A 24090-nucleotide genomic window follows, 5' to 3' on the forward strand; every position below is an offset into this window, starting at 1 on the left:
AGTGTAATCAGTTACAAAAAGCAAAAGCTAACTGAAGTTCTTTATCTACTGGGCTTTTTTCTTCTTCACTAAACAGATGAAAGAGAGTATGGCAACCCAACAAAGAAGGGAGATGGGGGAAACGCCAATATTCTTTTTTCATACAGTAATGAAAGTCTTTGGTGTAGGCTAGACAGGTAAAATGTACCTTGTTTAGGAGAAAAGTGACTGTAAAACCATCAGATGTCTTAGTTGAACTGCACAACAGGTCAATTTGCAGTCTCTAAAGGAAATTGGTATTGATTTATTTCTGACCACCACAGTTTGCTCCAGGTACAGTAGTATGTTCCATACTTGGTTGCATGGTAGTGTAATGGAGTCTAATGTTTCCCAGTTGCTATCTGCACTACCCACATGACCTGGCTTTATATTTTCTTCTCTCCTTCCTTTTTTTGTACACAAGCACACCTTGTATCATAAACAAAATATGAACTCTTAAAAAATAAAAAGAAAAATTTTAAAAAGCCATGCAAACAACCCTGCAGTATTAATACCCCTACTTAGCCATAGCAGGGGGTGGGCTGATTAGTAGGGTTTAATTTTGTTATTACTCCAACTCCATGAGCAGCTTCCTTCTAGCTCTGACAGCTAAAATTAGGAACTAGCTCTTCTCTTGATCCTCTCCTCAGAGCAATCTCAGATGTAGTAAGTCTGTGGAAGAAAAATATTCTGCTTTCATTGCTTCTTTACAAAGACAGTTAATAGAGTTATTGTAACGAGATATCCTGCATAGCTATTCACATCTAAAACATATCTTCATTTACAGCTAAGTGCCCATGAACCTTTAACATTTGATAAGCAGAGAGTTACTGTCCTTTGATTTTTCTATTATATGACTTGAACTTTGCTCTGTGGCAAGTTGAGGAAGCTAGGTTGCTTGAAAACCATCCTCAATTATTCCATCTAGGTTCTGTTTCAAGCAAATAGAAAGAAACCAGTGTATAACTGGTTGGGCAATTTCTGTTTCCAGTTTAAGGTGTGTCTTTTCTGCAATAGCTTAGAAAATACAGAATTGCTCAATAGCTTCAAGAAATGAAAGAAGACTTTACTGGAAGTATGTTGTGGTCTGAGTTCATCAGCCTCCCTGATCTGTATTTTCTCTCTCTGAAGTCTGTTCCACTAAATCCAAAACCACCACTGTATAAGCAATTACAGAAAGTAAACACAACAATATTTGTCATTTATAATTGTACCTGCCTAGTTTGAAACAAAATCGTTTCCCTCAGTTTATGTTTTTGATTGAAAGTGTTCTCTGATTCTTCAGAAGAAAGCACCGTCAGGAATGTTTCAGATGGAAGAATCTGTTGTCCTGGAAACATGAATTCAGCACCCCAAAGAAGGAATACTTATTTTCATAGAAACAAAGGGCTTGCATGATAACTTACCTTGTTAAGTATTAGTATTAATTAATATAATCCAATTACATTTCAGATATCTGTAGCCTCAAATAATTTCTATTCATATGATTTTTTTTCCTTAGATGTTTGTACCTGGAGGAAAGCACTGGAGCTTGCATTCCATGTATTTACCCATATATGCCTTCAAGAAGTGTCTAAAGTCCTTCCCAGTAACTGATCAGGCAGTCTGTGCTAGGTTTGTGCTTTTGCTTATTGCATCCATTAAAAAGTTAAATCCCCCGTGGGGTTTTTTTAGGAAAAAATAAGAGGGTTTGGTGGGGGTTTATTTTAGGGGAGGGCGGGAGTGTTTTGGAGTTGTGTTGCTGTTTCTTTACTGACTAATAAGACGTGTAATAGAATATATTCCCTTGGCAGCGGGAAGTGTCCGTGGCTCTGCTCAGCACACAGCTCTTGGTGAACGCTGGGAGCGCTGCGCCATCGCCTGGAAAAGCCTGGGAAGCTCCCGGTGGGGAGAACCTTTGTCCATACAGGTATGTCAGACTTGTTCTCACAGGGGAAACGGGAGCACGAGAAATCTGTAAAAAAATGCAGAATACTTGTATGCTACGTTGAACTATAGAGCACCATCTTAGCTATGGAAGTGTTTGTTTACAGTGTCTCAAAAATTCTGTTTTACAATTAAAAGACCAGATACTAGACTTAGGTAACTGGTTTTATAAGTTCATGTTTCATCAGTTTATTTAGGGATTTATTAAATAATTTCTTTGTGTGTGCTTTTGGAAAAGAAATTGAAAGATTTCAGGGACTTGGGCGCTCTTAATGCACCTGGGATAAATGCAAATTTTTAGTCTTCTTGCCATCTGGGTCCTTTTGTTTATTCATCAGCTGAACTAAAAATCCCTGTGTATCAGTACTTAGTTTGCTATGTAAAACAATGCAAAACACACTCGATACAGACAACACTGATGATTTATGTGCCCTCATGTACTGGCTGATAATGGTCCTGGAGAAACAACTTATCTTTTTACCATGTATAATAATAAGGCAATCACAAAACAGTCATCTTAAGGGTAAAATTGTACTTTTGCTTATGAAATGGCTTTTTTTCCCTATATAAATTGATGCCAGGTGTAAATGATGAAGGTGTAAATGCTTCATTGCTGTAATAAAAGCAGTTATTTTATCCTGCATATTTAGCAACAGTTGCTTTCAAACTGTGCAATACCAAGAGAAAACAAAGATAAAAGAGCAAAATACTCAAAAGAGCAAATATAATGATGAGGATATCATCATTTTACAGCTTTACACACAGAAGGCAGCTACACGTGTGTTTTAAGAGCAGATTGCTGTGGTGGCTGCAAAACAGAAAATGGAAAGGATCCATATTTATTCTAGTAGCTTCCAAAGTTGTGTCAGGTATTTCAGAGAATGAAAGAGCATGTAGGGTCCTTACTAGAGCATTCAGCTGTAGAAAATGGAATAAGAGTAGACCAGTAGGGGATTTTCCAGCTCCAGAGCACAGACACTGTTAGTGCCCTGTTGTTATAAAGGGGAGGAGAGGGTGAAACTGGAAAGGAAATTAAGGATGGAGAATGTGGAGGACATTTATATTTTTTTAATGGTAGAAAGGAAATCTAGAGTCTTTCAGATTAGGTCTTTCCTGTGAATTAGCAACTTGGTTAGAAGGCTTTATTTTTATTTTATTGATCAAAGAGGAAATGATCTTGGGGCAAAGACAGGCCTGTATTTGAACAGCACAGTTCTTGGGGTGTGTTCCACCCCTGGTGCAGTGAGAGAAGCTCCTGGTGACCCTGGAAGAGTGTGAGCTGGACATTAATAATGAAACTGTGGAGAGGACAAAATATGGCAAAAAAACAGAGAGGGAAACTGAGAGCAGTGGCATAACGCAAAGAGCTGGTTAAACATGACTTTTGAGCTACATGTGCTCACTCCTGGAAAAATGGAATGTGTTTGGAGAAACCAGCAAGAAAAAATACCTTGGCAATGCCCTTTTGGATAGAGGGAAATGAGCTGGATACTTCCAGGGGATTGTCCCCTTCTCTTGAGATCCCAAGGGAACTTCTTCTCTGGCAATGGATTTGGTTATTAGACTAGGAAGCTGCTGCAGAATGTACCATGTCTTTTACCCAACTACTCATCTTTGTTCATTACACTTACAGTTATTTGTAGAGGGAAACAATGCTTTAACAGCCCTGCCTGTGCAGCATCAGTGCAGTGTCCTCATGAGATCCCACCAAAATACCTGAACAGAATCCTTGCCACTCATTACTTGATGGGTGTCTTCTGGGATTTTTGCTTCTATGTCAGAAAATTACTTTTAAATGCCAGCCTTCTGCTTTTCTGAGTCACTCTGCCACTTGGGAGTGATTCTGCAAGAAATAGCAGATATGTACAGTAGTGAGATAATTGAAGACCAGATTCAAGTATGACATTTTAAATGGTAATTCTGCTGGTGAAGAAAGAAATGCTGCTGGTATTGAAAAGACAAAATGTCAACACAATTAAAAATAAAAACCAAACCACATAATTAAGCAAGGCAAACATTCAGAAACAAAATATGTTTCTGATAATTTTCTTCTTAGGACAAGAACACTTCAGAAGGGAAGAGTAGGATGTGAGGGTTTGCAGTCTACTCATATGAAAATGTTTTCTTGACTCATATGAGTAGGTTGTCATCAAAACTGTATCTGTGCTTCAGAAAAGGATGGGTGACAATCACCAATTTAAAAAGGAAAAACCTTCTCCCAATGTGGACTTTCAGAAGTGGCAGAATTTTCTTGGGATTTCATCTGTTCAGTCAGCAAGAGAATTCCAGCACAGCTCTGGAAACCAGGGATACTGGTTGTGGAAACCTGCTTGGATCTTGGAAGTTTTTTGTTTAGAAAGAAGTTCTGTCAAGTATATGCATTTTCATTTCAGGCAGAGGATTTGTTAGAAGGAAAAGAATAGTGTAAGAGTGTGTAAACTATCTTAGCCACATTAAATAATCTGGCCTGGAAAAACATGAGACCTTATTTATAATAATGCCCCTTTTCTCTAAGCTGATACTGAAAACAATCTTGGAGTAGCTATAAAAACTTATTGATTCTTTTATTCTTTATTCTCATTCCATCTTTTGTTGCCTTTTCTCTGAACTTCCAGTCTACAGACCTTGGTAACAAGGGCCCCTCAAGAGTGAATGTAGGGTTTCAGGAATGTTTTGCCAGTTGCTTTATGATGATACTTCACCATACTTTGTCAGCTTAAACTTTCTGAAGTGCAATTATTGCATGTGAAATCACAAGTCTTAAATTGTTCTGACTAAAGACAGACTTAATTAATTCTATGTATAGCATCTGCAAACTGAGTTAAGGCTGAGTGTTCAGACATTTAAAAATACAGCTGCCCTAAGAATCAGATTGCTGTAAGAATTCAAAGATGATGAGAGAGAGAAATACAAATAAATATTTTATAAGACAATGTGAAGTTTAATAATCGATTTAATAAAACCCACAATAAAACAACACACCTTTTTTCTTCAATTAAACAAATGTATAGTAAATTATTAAAAAACTGCAAATACAATACATGTCTACTGTACTTCAACATCTAATTACATCAACTGTAAACCCCAATTTAATTAAAACCCATTTGAGCATTAGTATGTGCAAAATACCTGTTGTTTGTGGTTTTTGCCAGTAAGTTTGAAAGGATGGGATGCACATTTTTCATGAAGTGTGATATGGCTTAATTGATGATAGTGTTTCTAGTGTTTTGCAGCATTACCTTCCCAAGCACAGTGCTGCTTTTCAGCAGCACACACTCCCATGCTGTACACCAGTGTTCCTGTTTCTTGCCCAAACAGATACAATCCAAAAAGGGAGGAAAAGAAGCCAAAATTGTTACCACCAAATCAGCCTTATGAAAATGTGAAACCTTAGTGAGTTTCAAAACAGAAAATAGCTGAAGTATTCACAGCTGAATATCACAATAACCATAACTGGGCAAAAGCTTTCCTTTCTGATCCACACAGAGAACTACTTTTCATGTCAGTGGAAGTTCTGCATAAGGTGAAAGTACAGAATAAACAAAAAATATTGAAGCCAAGTTCTTGCCATCTTCTGAACTTTGTACATCGTGTTCTTGCTGCCCTTCGCTTCTTGAATGCCATTGACGTCAGAAGCAGGTTAAATCTGGGCTTGTAGGTGAATGATAGCTTAGTGTAAAGATTTATTATCTTGGGTACATTCACAATACAGGGGTTCCACTATGAGGCCAAACAGTTCCACTTTGTGGACTCTGAGCTGTCCAGATGAATACACAGTCTTTCAGGTTGCCTCCTCTCTGTAAATACAAAAGGGCCTTTCTGCCACTGTAGGTTGTTATGATATTGTTGTCCAACACCTTCAGGTTACAGAGCTTGCTTGGATTTTGCTTTATCCATAAGCTAAGTAGTGGGAACTGCTATCACAGTGGCATTCCTGTCAGGATGCTGCCACGCTGTGCTTAAAGCAAAGATGAAAGGTCAGAGATTGTGATGGATGGAATTGTTCATGTCTAAAACTTCTGCTCCCCACTTTCCTGTTAGATGCACATATCTGTAGATTGCATTTGAGAGTATTTCCAAGTCAAATATCACTTCTATCATTTGACTTTTCTTTTAAAACAAAACAATCATGGAAAAAATTATCAATTACAGGACATTTATTAATTACAATTAGAATGCATGCTAATGGCCTTTTAATGTGAATCAAATGATGGTTTAGACATTCAAGATTATTAATAATAAATTCCTCTTACAAGTCAAAACTTTATAAAATAAATAACCTGTTTCTAATGTATAAATCCTATTCTAAAACACATTAAAGATAACTGATCACTTAAAACACTTTGGGTCCAGTGTTGGGTCTCTAGATAAATACCAGAAGTCTGGGCAAAGATCTTCCTGTCTGGATCTCTGAATGCCCAGATTAAAGCTAACTTTCTGGTCTGGGTACAGTAAATTCTGTATGTTGCAGTGTCTCCAAAGAGACAGTTTCCATGAGAATTCAACTTAATGTATGCGTTCATAGTCTGAGATACTGTCTGAAAATTACTATTGAAAAAATACTGAAGAATTAATTTGGGGATCATGATATATTGTGCAACCCTGGTATGATCAGCTTTAGAGACTTTTGACTGAAATACTGAATGCCTGATGCTCCTCTTGGAGTGCAGGTACTTTGTGGTACATAATGTTTAAAGGGCAATATTGGACTGTAATTTGTGAGGTATCTGCAGAGCCGCGTTCCAGTTTGTAAACAATAATCCAAAACCAGCTGTGTTTCAAAACCATAATAAATTGAATAAACCAGTACAACGGAGAGAGTGAAATAAATGTTCTGTAGGGCAACCACTGCACTTTTCGCAGCACCAGTTCTCCCTGCTGCATGTCCCATGGTACAAATCCACATATTAATGGTTACTATTGGATAATTTTCATTTTGCATTTATTGCTCTCAGTCTTTGACTACACAAGGTAAAGAATAAGGCAGCAGTTCCCAAAACATGAAATTAGGCACTGGAACTCTGACAATTCGCACAGGTTTTGCTCATTTCCTGTTTGTAGCTCTGAAGCTGGACAGAGCACTTGTACATTCCAAACGTGTTCAGCAGCAGTTGCCGGGCCTTGGACTGAACGTCCTCCCATTTAGATGAACTACCAGGAACTGCAAAATTAAGAAAAGAATTAATAAATTCACTCCTTGAGAAACCTGAGCAATGCAAATGTTCTCAAACTTACCACAGTGCCACCAATGAGAATAATTTTTGCTCACACTTTATTAATTTCATATTGTTCTTGTGGTCACTGTGTGCTCTCTCTTCATCAATTTACACCTCTCTTGATAGAACTCGGTGTGTATTTGATACTATCCCCCCAAAAACCTGAGCTTTCCTACTAAGAACTGATATTCATAGAATAGTTAGATGTCTGAATCAGCACATGTTTTGGCAAAACATTTATTTTTCATATGTTAGACTGTTAGATGTTTCATATGTTAGATTGCACCCTTTTTTTCCTTAAACATGTAAGAAAATTTCTGAGGAGAAATTTTGTGTTGTTTTTTTTCCATACCCAAAGAATCTGCATTGGACATTTTAGTATGAACATATTTTATTTGCACAGTTCTCATTTACACCATCTCTTTCTTGGCCAAGCTGTTCTATTCCTTGCTGTACAAAACCAGAGTTAGTAGATTTTCCTTCCCCAGAATGATATTTCTTGGTTCAATTTAAATAACAATATGAAGAGGAAGTGGTGGGGTTTTCCTAAACTTGGATTTGATTTAGAATTATGCTATCCAGCAGCTTACCTAGTTGCAAGTGGACTATGGCAGTTGTTTTTCCTGCAGTGAGAGACCAAACATTTAAATCTTCTATAGAATAAACATCCTCAATTTTCATCAAGTCTTCCTTGATGCGGTCCACATTTAAGTGCCTTGGAACTCCTGTGATACCAAACAAGATAAAATTAATTCTGTCTTCTGGAGAGTCTCAGTAGCCTTTAAAATGTCACAACAAATCTCAATGTCAGAGGAATTAGAATTTGTGCTGTTGGAGGTGATTAGTAACTTCTATGTTATCAACAGAAAATAATATGGAAATGGGCCAGTTTAGTCTGGTATGGATACAGAAGTTGTACAGGAATTGCAGTGGAATTGTATTCACATTCTGTCTCAGTGGAATCTGTCCTGTCCAGAACCCATGCTCTGGCAACAGCAGCATTAGATCCTTTGCAATGATGTACTTTTGTTGACAACTCCACTGCAGCTTCTAACCCTTAGTAACTGCTTAGGTTGGACTCTAGGGTCAAAATCTGTTAAAAAAACACCAAACAAACTAGGGCCTGTCTCCTGAAACTGCTTTTGAGGTATCTGAGATCATGTTCACAGGATACAGTAGTCCATGTGCAGTGGTCAACACAGAGGACTGTGTTTTACAGAGTGTCCTCTCTGCAAATCAGAGATCAAGTCCTTTTGGTATTTTCAGCAGCACATCTCTAACTTACCACCACCATCCTTTTTCTGTACAAAGGGCAAAATCAAAATTTTAGATTATCAACTTGGGTCAAAAACTAATGCAAGTACTGAATAAACACTTTCTGAGTAGTTTTGATGCTACAGTAGCTTTTATTGCTTATCTTCTAGTTTTATGGAGTTTCTTTATGTATACTGTGAGGAGTTCAGCAATTTGCTTCTCAGATTTCTTCAGACTTTTTGCTTGACTTCTCTGAACCTGATGCCTTACTGTCTCTTAAATTACGTAATTTCCAGTACTGTCTCTTTTGAAAGTCCAGTGTCTAGGACTGTCTCACATGAAACAAAATTGTCCTTCTAGTGGAGACCATCAAAAATGATTTAGCTGATAAATAACTAGCTAACCTTCTGGTATTTGTACAGCTTTCTTTTTCCCAGGAAAAATGGACTTAAATTCTCGTATCTACATCATACTTGGGATGGGCTTCCATTCTTCCTTATAAATCTATATTAAAAGCTAGAATCTCATTGCTTGTGTTGGACAGCTATTTAATTTTTTAATTTAGCATTTTTAGTATAAAGAGGAACGGAAGTTAATACCAAAATTTGATACAACTTCAAGGGCCTTGATGTTGCAGCAGCAGTTTCCAGTATAAATGCAAGTCTGTTGTCTGGTGATTCTGAATTTGAGTTGGAAAAGTTTCCTAGCATGCATAAAGCCCACATACCATCACTTTCAATGACGTAATTAATATAGAGATTTTTATGACAACTGGGATGCCTATGCAAACAGCTACAACACAAAATATCTGGAATCTGATACTTCATTAATTTGTCTTATCAGTTTTCTTCAGCTAAATCTGTTGCCTTGGAGCTAATTGAGGATTTTGCAAATTTCATCATTTTTGCCTTCTCAGTGAACTTCTACTTTGTTAGATTTTTTTTTAATCTTATGTGACAGCAAAAGCACTTAACTGAAGATTCTGAGGTTTCTGATTTCAACTTGTTACATAATAAAAGTAAAGTCGATGGTAATTCACATGAGACAGTTAGGAGTGTGCAGTTAAAACCTAGAATTTTTCTCCCAGCCCTAACATCTTCATTTTATAAAGTAATAGTACTAGATCAAGCAGTAATAGTTGCCATGTAAGCTGTGATAAAGCAAAGGATGTTGCTGACATGTTTCCCTCTATGTCCCACAAGATAAGATCCTTCAGCCCATGTTCAGCTTTTTCTTCTCTTTTTTTTTTTCTGCATTTTACATCACTCTTAACTTGCAGCTTCCCCTATGGGAACAGCAGATACACACAAGTAATACAAAGGCTCTTGTGGGAAAAGGGAAGACAGGACTGGCATGAACCATGTGTCCAGCCATTTGCCTGTGCTTGGTGCCTCCTTTTACCTGTATTCACATTCACTTTGACTGTGCAAGTAATAAAAGTGAGAGTGTAGAACTGAGTCTGGGCAAATGTTCACTTGATTCAGCTGAGAGTCACTGCAGACACACAAGAAAGTTCTGTACATTTCACATCTGCACCTCCTGATGGTAAAGAGTGTGCAGATACAGGACTTGCGTTGTTCTGGCCACAGTCAAATACACCTAAGAATTGCTACAATTTAGAGGAGCCATAAAGAACCACCAGACTAAAGCAGCACCAAGACAGACAGGTCTCCAGGTACAATACACACAGAGATGGGGATCATGATGTCAAGAAAACTGGTATTTTCCATGTAAAGTACTGCAGAATGGGCAGAGATCTTACCTTCCAGAATAATAACTCCCGTGTCACACAGAATTCGAACTGTTGTAAAAACCACCAATATGGAAAATACATATGTACATATAGGATCAGCAATCTTGTATTCTGGCTGCAGAAGGGAAATTTCACAATGTCAAAGGATGTATGAAAACAAGATCACTTAGAAAAATGTGACTCAGAAGACACAGTTACTTCTAGTTCCAAGTCAATATATATAGTAGAGAGAGTTTTGCTGATTTTGCATGATGTAAGAAGCTTATCCTAAAATATCATTAAAAAGCTATATTTAATAACTTATAAAAACAGGCCCCTTTTGACTTTAATCACCAGAGCTGAACTGCCAAGATTCCCCGTGCCTCCAGGAGAGGCCTTTCCTTACCTTAAAGCGGATGATGTAGGCAGCTACGAGCACCCCAATGCTCTGTACCAGGTCCCCCAGGGCGTGCACAAACGCTGCTCTCACTGCCAGGCTGCTGTGCCCATGGCTGCTGTGCCCATGGCTGCTGTGCCCGTGGCTGCTGTGCCCGTGGCTGCTGCCCTGGGCTGCGCTCGGAGAGCTCGGCTGAGGTACGTGAGAGTGAGCGTGGGAATGGGAGTGGGAGTGAAGGTGGCCAGACTGATTCAGCAAAAACCCCATTCTGAAAGTGAAAGAAGAGAAATGCTTCAAGAAACAGGCTTTAGGGTTTGTTGGGTGGGGAGGATTTGTTAGGATTTTTTTATTTTAAACCAAATAATTGAAAAATAATACTCGGTGTAATTTCTTGTCTTATTTGGGAAAATTAAGATGTCCAGCAAAACTACATCCCATGACAAAGTTACAGACCATGAATGTATTAGCAGCTTATTGAGAAATACATTTATGAGGGTTAATGGAGAGAGAGATCTTACATTAAGTTAACTGCAACACCGACGGCTGCTGTGATGAGCATGATATCACCATTTATTTCATAGTCCATATGGATAGTTCTCTGAACAGCCTCATACAACAGGAATGCCATAAGGATATAGACCAGCAGTACACTAATGATGGCTGACAGTACTTCTGCAAACAAAAAGGAAAGAACATTATAAAAATGTGTCTCAGATCCACTTCTATTTCCAAATTAGAATGTGGACAGGGTCTTGTTTTAACTATTTTATCCATACCATACCAATATAAACAAACAAGTTATGTGATAAATAAAACCTGTAAAATAGGATTAACCAACTGACTTTGTTCTAATAAACTCCTTCACATGTCCCTGTCATCATTATATACCTCAAATTATGTTTTCTCTGAAAACTTCTGCACAGGTGATGATCCTGACTTCTTCAGATACCCAGAACGTTTGCCTGAGAATTCACAGGCAAAGGCCTTGTCCAGGGATGAGGAGGAGAGGTGATCTCAAACATTACCAGCCTACCCACAAATAAGGGAAACCTTGATTTTAAGTGTCCAGAGTATTTAACTGGGTTTATTTATTATTTTTATATATCCTTTTTTATTTAGGATGGAGAAGAAATTACAAAATGTTAAAGAAATCAAACAGTACAAACTTGTCACACATTATACTCTTAAGCTCCTTGACATAAGTGTTTGTAAATGTTATCTGAGGCAGATTTCAGCTACAAAGGCTTGCTTAATGTAAGTTTCTGTATTGCTGTGATATGCTGTTCTAATATTATCTAATATTTACCAAATATTATTATTTCACAAAAAGCAAAAGCATTATGACTATTATTTTGGCATAGGAATTTTATCTGATCAGCAGGGACTTTCAAAAGGAAACATATATCTAAATAAAAATAAAAATTAGAAAACTAGTAAAAACTAGTATTTCATTGTCCTATGCTTTCTGCTGCCATTTATATCTGTGGAGAGTGGTTACAGTTCTCTACGAGGTTCCTGCTATTCAGATGGGAGTAAACAGGGCTAAATATTTTATAGGTTGGGACTTTTGTGCTGCCTCGGTACCCAAGTCATGAAATTGTGCTGGTGATAGCACACAAACCTGAGAAGGATGAGTCCACACTACAGTTTTAAGGTCTTACTATAAAGAAAATAGGTATTTCCAAATGGGCCACTAGATTGCTTTTATCATAAATGTACTTTTACCCTCTAGCTTCATATTCTGAAAACTATCGCCTGCAGCAGCTGAAACTTAAAAAAAAAGGCAACACAGCTGGCAGAGAAAACATTAGCCCAGTTAAAGACTGTCTCAGTTATAATCAAGTTAATACAGGGTATTACAAAAAGCCCTGGGAAAACCTTAATGCTTGCTCCATTGTATTGCATATAAATCTGCAGCCATGCCTGAGTAATCTGTAATCATTATGCATAATGCTCATTACTGTCACTTGCCAGATGGATGACTGGGATCTCAGCCTTCCTCTGTGAACTCAAAGATCAGAGGTGGAATTAATTTACTTGGAATTGTAATGGTTGTTCTTCCCCCTAGTTCCACACGTTGCCCTGATTTATTCTCCAGTTAGGGCAAAATTCTGCCCTTGGCTGTACCATAGTTCTAAGAATACTCATCTGAGAATTGCCTCTCTTCTTCCTCTGCTTTCAATCTGTCAGCCTGAAGTACAACTTGGGTTACTGCAGATGTCTTCTCTAACACAGAAGTGTTTTAATTTTATTTATTGAGTATTACAGCTATATCAGCATTTTAATGTCACCAAAATCAGTTGATCTGTGCACTGAATTATAATATCATTATGGGAGAAGAAACTCACACCAACACATTCAGCTGCTGGGTAGTGTGTCAATGCCTGGATGAGGAACAGCATTACCAGGCAGTAACAAGGCTCTGAAAGTCAACTGTCATAATCTGAGATGATTTCAGAGCAACTTGAAAATCCTGGAAATAGCCACAGAAATGGAAATTATCTTTACAAAGCTGGCAGATTATTCAGGGCAACAGTCCTAAAAATACACAATACATTGCTTAGAAGGTTTTCCAGAATGCTTTTTGAAAAACTTGTGAAGCCATAGCACATTAGCATTTACCAGAGAAATAATATAGTGTGCTTTTACAATCTAAACCCATATTTTCTGCAATGGAAACCAGTGTTTTCCTTGCAGTTTCTTCCAGAGTCACTGTCATGTCAGCATTGTATATTTGTGCTGAGATCTTTCCCTTCTTGTGAAATGAACTGTGCACAGTCTCAGTGGACTGGCTGATTCTGTCATTACTAACATTGTCTCTGCAGCAATGGACGAGTGCCAGGTTCCATATCTGCGCTTAAATCTGCTCAGTGTCTTGCTGAAAAGGAGGTATGGGGAAACTGAACTATTTTTGGCTTCAAGAATTTAATTCTTCTTTAACATGACTGCAGTTTCCATTATTTTGTCTTCACTTTTCTAACCTATTCCTGAACCTGTCGGCTTCCTTTTCATAACTGAAAAGGGAATAAAACTGAAGATGGAACTTATATATTATGTATTCAAAGAGAATTCAAATAAATGAAAATTAGTGCTAACTTCCTTCTGGAATTTGACTAGACAACTAACAGGTCTGTTGCTTTTACAAAGTGATAGTTATGGGAATAACTGAAAATTCATCATTCTGCAAACAAAAATGATAACAAGTACCAGAAACATTGTACATTAGAACATTTTCATGCCTACTGAATGTATGGATTATCTTAAAACTTAATGCAGAGCAGGTCAGTGATGACACAGTTCTTGCACATATTCCCAGCTTTAAACAAATAATCCACATATTCTTCTGTGACAGATACCCAATCTGTACCCTACTTTTAACATGCTGACATATTTTAACATTTCTCTTGTGAAGTTTAAACTATTGCTGAACTGATATTATTTGCTGACAAGCTTCTTACATATAGGTTACTTGAAAAAATGTGTTACAACAAGGATATACCCTAGAAACTGCTTTGTTCCATTGCCAGCACTCACTGATGTGTGAAACTGGGCCCTCAGGCCACAGCATTCAGACTGGGTGCCTAAAATCAGGCAAATAAATTTCACAAATGTGATTTTTAAAAAGACTATAGTATATATAGTAATTTTGAACCATCCCATCTTCTGTACTTTGGGGGTCTCTGGCAAAGCCTTGACTGACTTCCTCTTCCTTCCTGCAGCACAGAAACTTCTCCCCAGCCCCAGGCTCTCCTGCTGCTCATCCAGGATGGCTGAAGTAAAAAGGAACCCCTGGAACCTGTGCAGTCCTGCTCAAAGGAGGGTCAGCCACAGTGGCTTGCTCAGGGCTGCTTCCAGGTGGGTTTCATGTATTTCCACTCCACAACCTGTTCTAGTCTTTGACCACCTGCTGGCACTGCGAGCAGAAAAGGAGGAGCAATTGTTGCAGAACTGAGAGGCTGCTCCCTGGAGCTGCTCCTAGAGAGAAGGGCTGTACAGATTAATTTTATGGGCCACATCTGCCCCATGGACCACCACTGGGTCAGTCAGGCTAGTATTTGACTAGTATATTTCCTGGGAGTAAACTGGAAAGAAAAAATATACAGAAAATTAGATGGCAGGAATCCTCAGGGATTTCTTCTTTCACACTGATTGAAAAGTCAGCGAAAATTTATGGAACTCAATAATATTTTAATGGTTAAGTAAGGTCCTTTTATTTTTTTAAGATAAACCCCTGTTTTAAGCTAGGTGTGTTCAAGGTTTGTGCTATTTGATTTTAGAAAAGTTACAAAGACATGTAACTACCCAAATTATTTTGAAATAGGGTTAAAGTATGTATAAATGCTAACATCCTTCTGTAGAGTATGAGCAAATGCCAGAGGCATACCTGCAAGGTCAGGTTTCAGCATCAGAGGAGCTCCTATCACAAAATTAAAACTTCATGAAAGAAAAGTTTGTAATGGGAAATGCTGGCATTGCTAATGCTCTCTTGCTAAAGCCCCAAAGAGCTTAGCTAGTGTACAGAGTTATGCATTCATGCACTAGTGACTAACTGATGACAAATGACAAGGAGTGATGGAGTTGTTGAATTCTACTGCTGTTCTAGCAGCCAAAATAAGAATTGCAAATAGTGACTACACAAGAATGAAATTCCTTGAAAAATGTATGCTATAGAGTGTTATAGAAAACAGGTAGAAAACTGGGACACTAGAAATTACCTATTTCATGAAAAAGATACTTTGAAGTTTTTGCTAAAATGTCTACAGACCTGCAGCTGTATATTATATCCAGTTAGTAGCCACATGAAAACACCCTTTATCATCATTACATTTCCAAACGTGAAGTAATAAATCCTGAAAATATTCTTCCAAGGGTTGGTCCATAATTCTGTTTATACTTCTTTTTAGAGACACCTAAACTGGACAGAGGTTAAGTAACTTGCTGTATTTTGCAAACCATGGGGCATTTTGACCTCAGCTTTCTGTGGTTTGGGGAATGCAAGAGGAATACTAATTTGTATGAGCTTTGGCAGGGCAGAGCTCTCTAATAATATGTTCTACATAACTTCTTAGTTGTGGATTAAAATGTAATTTTTCACATTGAATAGGACCTTTTTCCAGTATCACAATTCTGCTGAAGTCAACAAGATTTTTTAACTCCTGGGCACTGTGAATAATCTGTTGTGAACAACCACGGGCTGACATGCACAGCTCCTGCACCAACAATGTCACCATGAATTCAATTCCCCAGCCTTCCTCTTCAAGAAGGAAGATGAATCAAGCATTCAGAATTGGAGGGAGTTGCCCTGCTCCCACTGAATGAAATTCTGCCGTCAAACTTTTGGCCAAGTTTGGTTTTTTGTTTTTTTTAATCTATTCACTTGTAGCAATACAACCTAAGCAGTGTATCCCAAATGGCCAGTGACAGGACATTGAGAATTAGTTAAAGCATCTCTTAGGTTTGTTACTACTTTCTTTCTAGCTACCTGTTCTTCTAGAATTAGGTGGTCTTTACAGGTTTTGCTTAAAATACTCTGTACCAGCAGAACTGATAGCTACATACCTAAGCGATGAAATCCAAAAGTGAACCTCTTTGTTGGAGATTTTGCAGACAGCCAGAGAGCGAGGAGGGTCAAAATAATACCACTAAGGTCAGTGAGCATGTGAAGTGCATCTGTCATAATTGCTAGGCTGTTAGCAACATAGCCACCTGAAAACATAATAGGAAAAGTCAGGACATATGACATTTTTAATTATTTTACATAATATCCTCTTGCACAGCTTATAGTTATTTATTTTCAGAATAGTATATAAGAGCCCTTCTTATACCCACTAAACATGGAGGGGTGTTTGCCATTACAAGCAAAATGCCATGCTGTAATTTCAAGCTACCATAGTTAAAAGTGCAGTCAAGTGTGCTTTCTATTAAGAGTAACATAAAAAGGATTCACTCCTGTTATTCTAACAGAGACTACTTGCATCACAATGTTTGCAAGATCAGGTCCAAAACAGTTTTGTATCTTTTCTCTACATATTACTGCACATGTGTTTAATCAACTGATTCTTTTGTTAAACTACATCTGTTAAACACTCTGACATAACAGAACAGGAACAGAACTCCATAGATTCAATGACCATGAAATTTACCCTGTCACTTTTTTATTTTCATTACTTTATCATTTAACGTTAATTATTCCCCATCCTGGCAGAAGTGTGTAAGTTCTTGCAATATCTATTGCAGACAATGACTTTCACTTGTACAGCATTTTTCTTTGTTATTGATTACCATAATTTTTTCTTGTAATAATGAGCTGCATTGAGACAAATAACCTGAGATCAAAGGTTAATATCTTTGTTCCAATTCACTTGCTAGAGCTGCTACTGGATGAGTGAGAGATTTAAACAATGCACCTCTCACCTAAGTATCCCTTATACAGAGGGGAATCAAGAACAGGCTGTGTTGTCTCCCATATGCTTGAAGGTAAGCCCATTATCTCAGAAAAGATCAAATCTTCAGTGTCAGCTCAGCGAATATTTGGTTTCTCTTTTTACCTTGAGATTGTCATGCAGCCTGTAAATTGTACTGAGCAAAGTGTGCAGCTGGTGTGCCATTTGGCAGGCTTCAGGCTCCAACTAACATTTCAAATAAATCTTCATATACAATTAAAATCGTCTTAGTGAAGAGGCTGACCAGAGGAAATAGCGAAGGGGGAATTCACAACTGGCTGATAGTTTTTAAGACTGGTCATAAAACCTTTGTATGTGTGTGGCTGAGGGTGTTCTTATGTACACACCTGCAGAGAGAGGTACTCTCTCCTCGCCAGCCAAACGCAGAGCACAGCTGTCCTGCAGTACTCTTGTGCTGTGGCCACCTACCAAATGCACTACATTTCAAACAGCTCCTTTCCTCCAGCCCCTGTCTTCAATTGTTCAGAACTTTCTATGTCAAATTCTTCTGAGGCTGAAATTCTCCAAAAGGCCATCACAGCTCAAAAACAATGACTTTTTAAGATTTAGCAATTCAGCGACTTTTTGAATAAAATGAGTTATGCCTTTCCTTTCTGAATTGTGTTCTCCCATAATTAAAAAAAATATTTAGAAAGTGCAACTCAACCTCTTTTATAGTCAACAGAGAAGAAACAATCATTTATATGTGAGGACATTTAGTTCAGCAATTTACATATATCATTATTTAGAGTATATATGTTGATCCATATGTATTATTTTGAGAATCACTTCATCCAAGAAGAGTCAATTCCACTTCAGCTAGCCTCTGACTTCTAAAGATTTTCAAAATAAAAGTATAAGGAAGGAATTCAGATACTGAAGCTAAACATAATGCAGCATGTGGATTAAGAAAACATAATTGCCATTTAGGAAATCCTGAAATCAAAGGTTCTCTGTTTCTAAAGGTATTGGTTCATCACGTGGTTAAAGGTACTGCCTAGGGGCTGTTTAGATACAATTGGCAACTTGGAAAAAAAGACATCTGTAACCTTTACAAATAGCTTGATGGCTCACCACTGTTTTCAGTGACCCATGAAGGACAGCAGTTCTCCTCATGGATGATCAATTAGAAATCTCTAAACATAGCTGAAAACATCAAAACCCTGTGAGGAAAGCTAATTAGGACTTGCAATATGTTTTTCATTTCTTGATGCACAATGGTTTCCCCAAAGTGTAAATTGTTATCTAACTGGTCATCAAATGAACCAACAAACATTGAGATAGGCTGAAGCAATGAGTTTGGAAAAAGTATGCCAATCAAGATCTCACAAAAAAAGCTGCTGAAACAAGATTTCCTTCATCTTGACATTGGTAACAGACACCAGAAAGATTTTTACTGAAAAAATTAATTGTCTGATAGAATCTTCTGCCTTTCTTTTAGAAACTCAAATCTGTCAAAGATCATAGAAGGAAGTCAGGTAAAGTACCCTACACGATCAGAGTTTCCCAAATACCTGAGCTTAAGATCAATTCATAAAGTTTGGAAATTTCAAACCAACCAAAGACAACACAGTACAGGGCTGGAGTGAAATAAATGAAACAGGTGGGACACTGACCCAGGACTTGGGGGCTGTATCTCTAATTACTCTTCTGCTGATTATTATTTGCCCTGTGACAAGTCATTCAGATCCAGATCCACAGAATTACAGAGCTATCCAAACCCATAATTTATTCTCTGTGGAAGATGGATGCCTGAATATTTGATGGGTCTGACCCTCAGTGCTCTGATTCTGTGTCCAAAGAACGAAATATGGCTGGGAACAGCACACCCAGAGCTGAGGAGGACAAGTCCACAGTACAGCACCAATACTCTGTACAGACAAATCCAGCCTGATCAAGCCCTGACTGTGCAGGAAGAACAAAGATGATGTGACAGTGATCAGAGTATTTTTACTCTCAGCATCTATTATTTCTAGAGCTCTCCCTGCACTAGCTATGGAGAGGTCTCCAACAGCATGAATTGGATCCAAAGCCCCAAACAGAAACACTCCCAGTGACCTGAGCATCAACCTGCCAACAGCTCGGACATTATTCAGTAAGAGGCCCTTCAGATGAACTAAATTCAGTGTACATCAGAACTCTGATACAATCAACTAACATCACTCTCCTGTTAAAGGATGTCTAAGCCTAAAATACAACACTATTGCTTATCAAATTTACCTGAGTTCATGCTGAACCAAAATCTCAGCCACAGAAAAAACATGGAGCCAGGGGGTAAATGGAGGCATTCAGCCAAATCCCCAAAGGTTTGACACACAGTGCCTTAGCCATAATAAGCTGATGTATTGTGGCCTGTTATTAATGACCAGCCACACACTGAGACATGCTGAAAGGCAAAGCCACTTTTTTCCATTAACCCACATTCCTGAAATAAGGCCCCAAATAAAACTGGTGCAGACACAGTCAATACTCTGGTGTCTCTCTGAAAAATTGAACATTTCTTGTAGGGGTTTTTTTCCCCCTACATCTGTGGGACAAACTGCAATAGTTATCTTCTAGCAACTATTTTGTTCCCTATCCATCTTACACAAGTTTGTCTTAAGAACACAATTCACAGTTGTCCTAGCAAAAGCATCTAAGAGCATGAGCTCACTTCACACAAGTACTCAATTGACTCAATTTGCAGAAGTCAGGAGGAGGATGTAGATCCCATGCTCCTGTTCTTCAATTCCAGAAAGTTTTTATAATTTGATTTTTTGTGTGTGTTTGAATTATGGCAAGCAATTAATCTGATTTGCTCTGATTCAGACTTGAATGCTGAAATTTAAGAAATTTAAAAGCATTTAATTGCTATGGGGAGACCTGGCTCAACGTACATATGAAGGTACTGGCACTGAGCAGTGCTCCCCACAACTCCAAATCAGGGGACAGTGGGTAAGAACATTAAAGCATTTTCAGGAGGCTGAGTCACACCCAACAGACACTTGCACTGCATGGCTGTATCCAAAATACAGATAGCAACAGGACACAGTAAATGAACAGAGATTAACGGATAAACACTGAACTTTGTAAAAATGATTAGACAGTGCCAAAGGCATAACATTTAACAGCTAATCTATGCATCTCAAGGACACTCGTATTTTATTTCAAGTCTATGCTGCTATAGCCTATTTGATAAAGCACAGTTGTATAATGTTGGTGTATAATGCACTCCTCATCCTGCACAGCATAGCCATTGGGAGGGAGCAATAAAAGCTGAACTTGAGCAATAGGTTCATTCTTCTGACCAACAATCAGGTGCTTATATTGGGAACTAATTTTCAGGTAAAACCCCACTACTTCTGCAAGTACTAACAAAAACCACAAATAATTTAATGCAACTACTTGGTACTCATATGTTGTAGCAGGAAGCGTTAAAGTAACAGTCACTTTAAATGACTGTGCTCATAAGATTTATGTCTGGATGGAGCACATGCTAGTCCAGAGCACAGCAGGACATCAAGAAGTTCTCAAGGGAGTGATGTCTCCGTTGGATTGCTGTTGATAGCTCAGGACTTGTCTTTTTAGTTCTAAGTAATAGTGTGTATTACTGTATCTGGATAAAGACAAATACCCCCGAGTATTACTTCCATTATTATGGTAAATGTCACATTTAAAACTGTATTTTCCTCTTCTTCTCTTGTTGCAAGCACAGCAAGATTTTATGGCCGTTGATTAAAAAATACTGCGATTGAAATTGTTCATGCTACTTCTCCTTTGTTAAAAAACAACTTAAAAACTTACAAGAAGAAATAAAATCCATTAGACAAAGAAAAATTTGTATATTTTATGCCATTTCGAGGAATTGATGAAAAATTCAGGTAAGGAAAGTAGCAAATTCAAGGAAAACACAGGCGGATTTTATTCCCTCTCACTCTCTGCACGTGCAGCTCATCTCTCTGGTCTCTCTAAAGGACTGATGGTTCAAAGCCAAGGCCAAAGCCAAGACCAAGCTGGGAGGCACCGCGCCGGAGGGACGGCACAGCAGGCCCCCGACTCACCTATGAGCTCCCCCGTCATGAAGAGGAGGTAGAGGAGGGCAGCGAGCGTCAGCCGCTTCTTCACCTTCCTCTGCTTGGAGCGCTCCCGCCGGCTGCTGCAGCCGCTGCAGGGGTCCGGCCGGCCGGCCCGGGCGCTGCGCAGGGCGATGTCCCGCTCCAGCAGGGACTCGTCGTCGGACGGGAGCCCCGGGGACGCCCCGTTCACCGGCGTCTCCGGAGCCGCCTCCGAGCCGTCGTCCGCCACCACCACGCGCAGCTTGTTAAACCTGGGGAAGTCCTCATCCCCCACCTCGTCCGAGAAGTCAAAGGCACTGGAGTCGTTCAGGAACAGAGGGTCCTCGCTCTTCCCTAGCAGGGACTTGATGCTCGCCCAGAGCCCGGCCCCAGCCATAGCGGCGGCGCTCGGGGGCCTCGCCGGGCGCGGCCGACCCGCCGCGGGCGGCTCCGCTGGCGCAGCTGTGCCCTCGCAGGCGGCGCCCCGACCGCTCGTCGTCCCGTCAGGGCATGTCCCCTACATCGCCCCGCCGGGCCCCGCGCAGGTCGGACGGAAAGGGGCGCGGGGCTCCGCCGCGGAGCGCCCCGACACTGCCGGCCCGCAGCGCCGCCTCCGCGCCGGGCACCGCGCCGCGAGGCGCTGTCACCGCCCGAGCCCCGATCACCCCGCGCAGCGCTCAGCCGGCGCGGCCCCGGTCACGCCGCGGCCGGGCAGGCGGCGCCCGGCGCGGGGCCGCCTCCCTGCCGGCGCAGGGGGAGCGCCGCCGCCGCCATGCGCGTCACATCCCTCCGCTCCGCGCTCCGCCGCGGGCGGGCAGCGCGCCGCCCTCGCAATCCTTACGCGCTCCCGGGGCCGCCCCGCGGGCGGCGGCGGCCGCAGTTGCTGGGAGTCGCGTCCCCTGCGCTCCCGCGGACCCTGCCGGCACCGCGCCTGCGCCTCCCGCGCGGTTTCACCGCGGGTTCGAGTCCCGCCGCCGCCGCCTCGCCGCGCCCGCGCTGCCCGCGGAGCGGGGGGACCGCGCTGCGGGGCTCGGGGGGCGCAGGGATCCGCCCGGTGCGGCCCGCGTCCCTCGGGGTGGCCTGAGGGGCTGTTCCCCTCCCTCCGTGCCTTTGTGTTCAGCGGGTAAATGCTATGCGAGGTAGAGGCTAAGAACTGCCAAAGCCATACAATGCCGGTATGGTCGTCCCTGATAGGCAGGAAGCTGTGTTCAGTACGCTGGAAGCCTGAACTGCATAGTTCGGTGCTCTCGCTTCAGATTTTAAACGGCAGAAGTTTGCATTGTATTGCTTTTGTCTTTCTCTTCTGTCACGGCACTGTTCTTTACATTGTTTCAGTAACTCTGTTAAGGTACAGTTGTAGGAAGTTTCAGATGCCTTTCTGCACATTCCTTAAAGGATGTAAGGAGAAACAAACCTCAGGGACCCTGCTGTTCCTTTCATAGCTGTGTTCTAATACAAAAGTATATTAGATTCTTGCCTTTATTAATTTTAATGAGAGGTTATTCCTGCTCGGCATGGTCTGAGTACTTGAAATTTTCTTCTGAATTTCAGCCTACACGTGTTCTGCATCAGTTTGTACCTATGGCCAAATTCTATTACTGTCTTCAGTCAGTTTGCTAAGCCATAAACATTTCTGGGAAATCATGCCTGTCAGAGAGAAAGTACATGTCTTGCTTTGTTACTGGGTTGAAGGAGGTTACCAAGAGAAGACTTTAGAGTTGTATAGATGTGCAGGATTTTGGAGAAGGGCACTCCTTTCCTGGTCAAAGGCTGATAGCAGATTCTGGTAGGCATCAGGGCAGTGCTGGAGGCCAGGGAGTGAGCCCCTTCTTGGAACTGGCCCTGTGGGAAGGGGAGTCCTCTGTGGTAAACTGGCCTTGGGTGGAGGTTGTTTATTGTTGTTCTCTTAATGATGTCCAAAAATAGACAGTATGACACTTTATATGAGCTCCCTTGCCACTTTACAACATGGCTGTTTTTCTGAGTGTGAATCTCAGGTTATTTTTCTTCAAGTGGCTAAAGTGGTGCCATCTCCTGCCCTTTTACCCACCTCATGATTCCCCCAGCATTGTTACCAGCACAATTGTTCAGGGGCCAGACAATGAACTGAGTCCCTGAAATGGGTCAGAATTAAACAATGCGTATTGGGAGGGTTTTGGATATATTTGTATATGTAACTGAGACTGCTTGCATGATCTCAGCTTGCACAGACATCCATATGACAACGAGGGGGCAGTGAACAGTGTGGGAGTCAGAATGAGCAGCCAAGGACGGGAAACCAGTTAAGCCAGCCTTGCTGCCCAGGAAAGTGCTCCCAGCTGTGTTCCAGTTCACCCATTTTGGATGTTTCTGTTCTCTCTGCGTGATTTAACTCACTCTGTGTTTCAAGAGTTTCACCACTTGTACCAGCACAGAGTGAGTGAAGGACACACAGGCATGAGCAGCCAGGCTCCAGGAGGCACCAAAAGAACTGCATTTAAAACTGTCTTAAAATGTTGGGCTTTACACTGGAGCTTTGCCACTCCTACAGGAACAGAAACTTCCAGCACTGAGGAAGGGTATTTAGCTGGGGGGACTAACACACTAAACCAGGGCACCAAGGTTTGCTTTGCTCACCTTTTACTGAATAACTAAGACCAGACGTGTTATCAAGTCAAGAACCAGCTCATGCATTGGAACCAGACGTGTTATCAAGTCAAGAACCAGCTCATGCATGGTTCATTCTCTGAACAGAACTGTTTGTACCAGCTACACTCAATTTCTTCATTGTAACAGCCAAGGCTCTACTCTTTCTATAGTCTCATTTACTTAATGAGGACAGAGAGTCTCTGAGAGGTTATCTATTAATGTGAAGTATTTCCTTTTCATGTTGTCATCCCTGAAGTCACGTGGCACCTCCAACGCTGATGGTTTAAAACATCCTATTTGTTATACAATTCAAGCTAACTTAACTCCATTTTCACTCACACTTCTAGGATGGGGCATGGTTACAATAGATGTAACTGCTTAAATCAGTTGCAAATAAAATCCAAAATGCCTATGTGACAGTGTCCATTAATGGTTTCTGAAC

At 40.4% G+C, this 24090-nt stretch overlaps 1 protein-coding gene across 1 annotated transcript; it reads right to left on the reverse strand.

The window, feature by feature from the left end:
* Positions 1 to 4879: 4879 nt before the first annotated feature.
* On the reverse strand, positions 4880 to 21417 carry SLC30A4 (solute carrier family 30 member 4). The gene is made up of 7 exons (XM_066558982.1): positions 21027 to 21417; positions 16103 to 16249; positions 11062 to 11215; positions 10553 to 10811; positions 10177 to 10282; positions 7751 to 7885; positions 4880 to 7105 (listed from the first exon to the last, which is right to left on the reverse strand). The coding sequence occupies exons 1-7, from the start codon at positions 21415 to 21417 to the stop codon at positions 6951 to 6953; spliced, it is 1347 nt and encodes a 448-aa protein (XP_066415079.1). The 3' UTR covers positions 4880 to 6950.
* Between the last annotated feature and the right edge of the window lie 2673 nt (positions 21418 to 24090).

This window comes from Molothrus aeneus, chromosome 13, assembly GCF_037042795.1.
Source record: "Molothrus aeneus isolate 106 chromosome 13, BPBGC_Maene_1.0, whole genome shotgun sequence".
NCBI lineage: Eukaryota > Metazoa > Chordata > Aves > Passeriformes > Icteridae > Molothrus > Molothrus aeneus.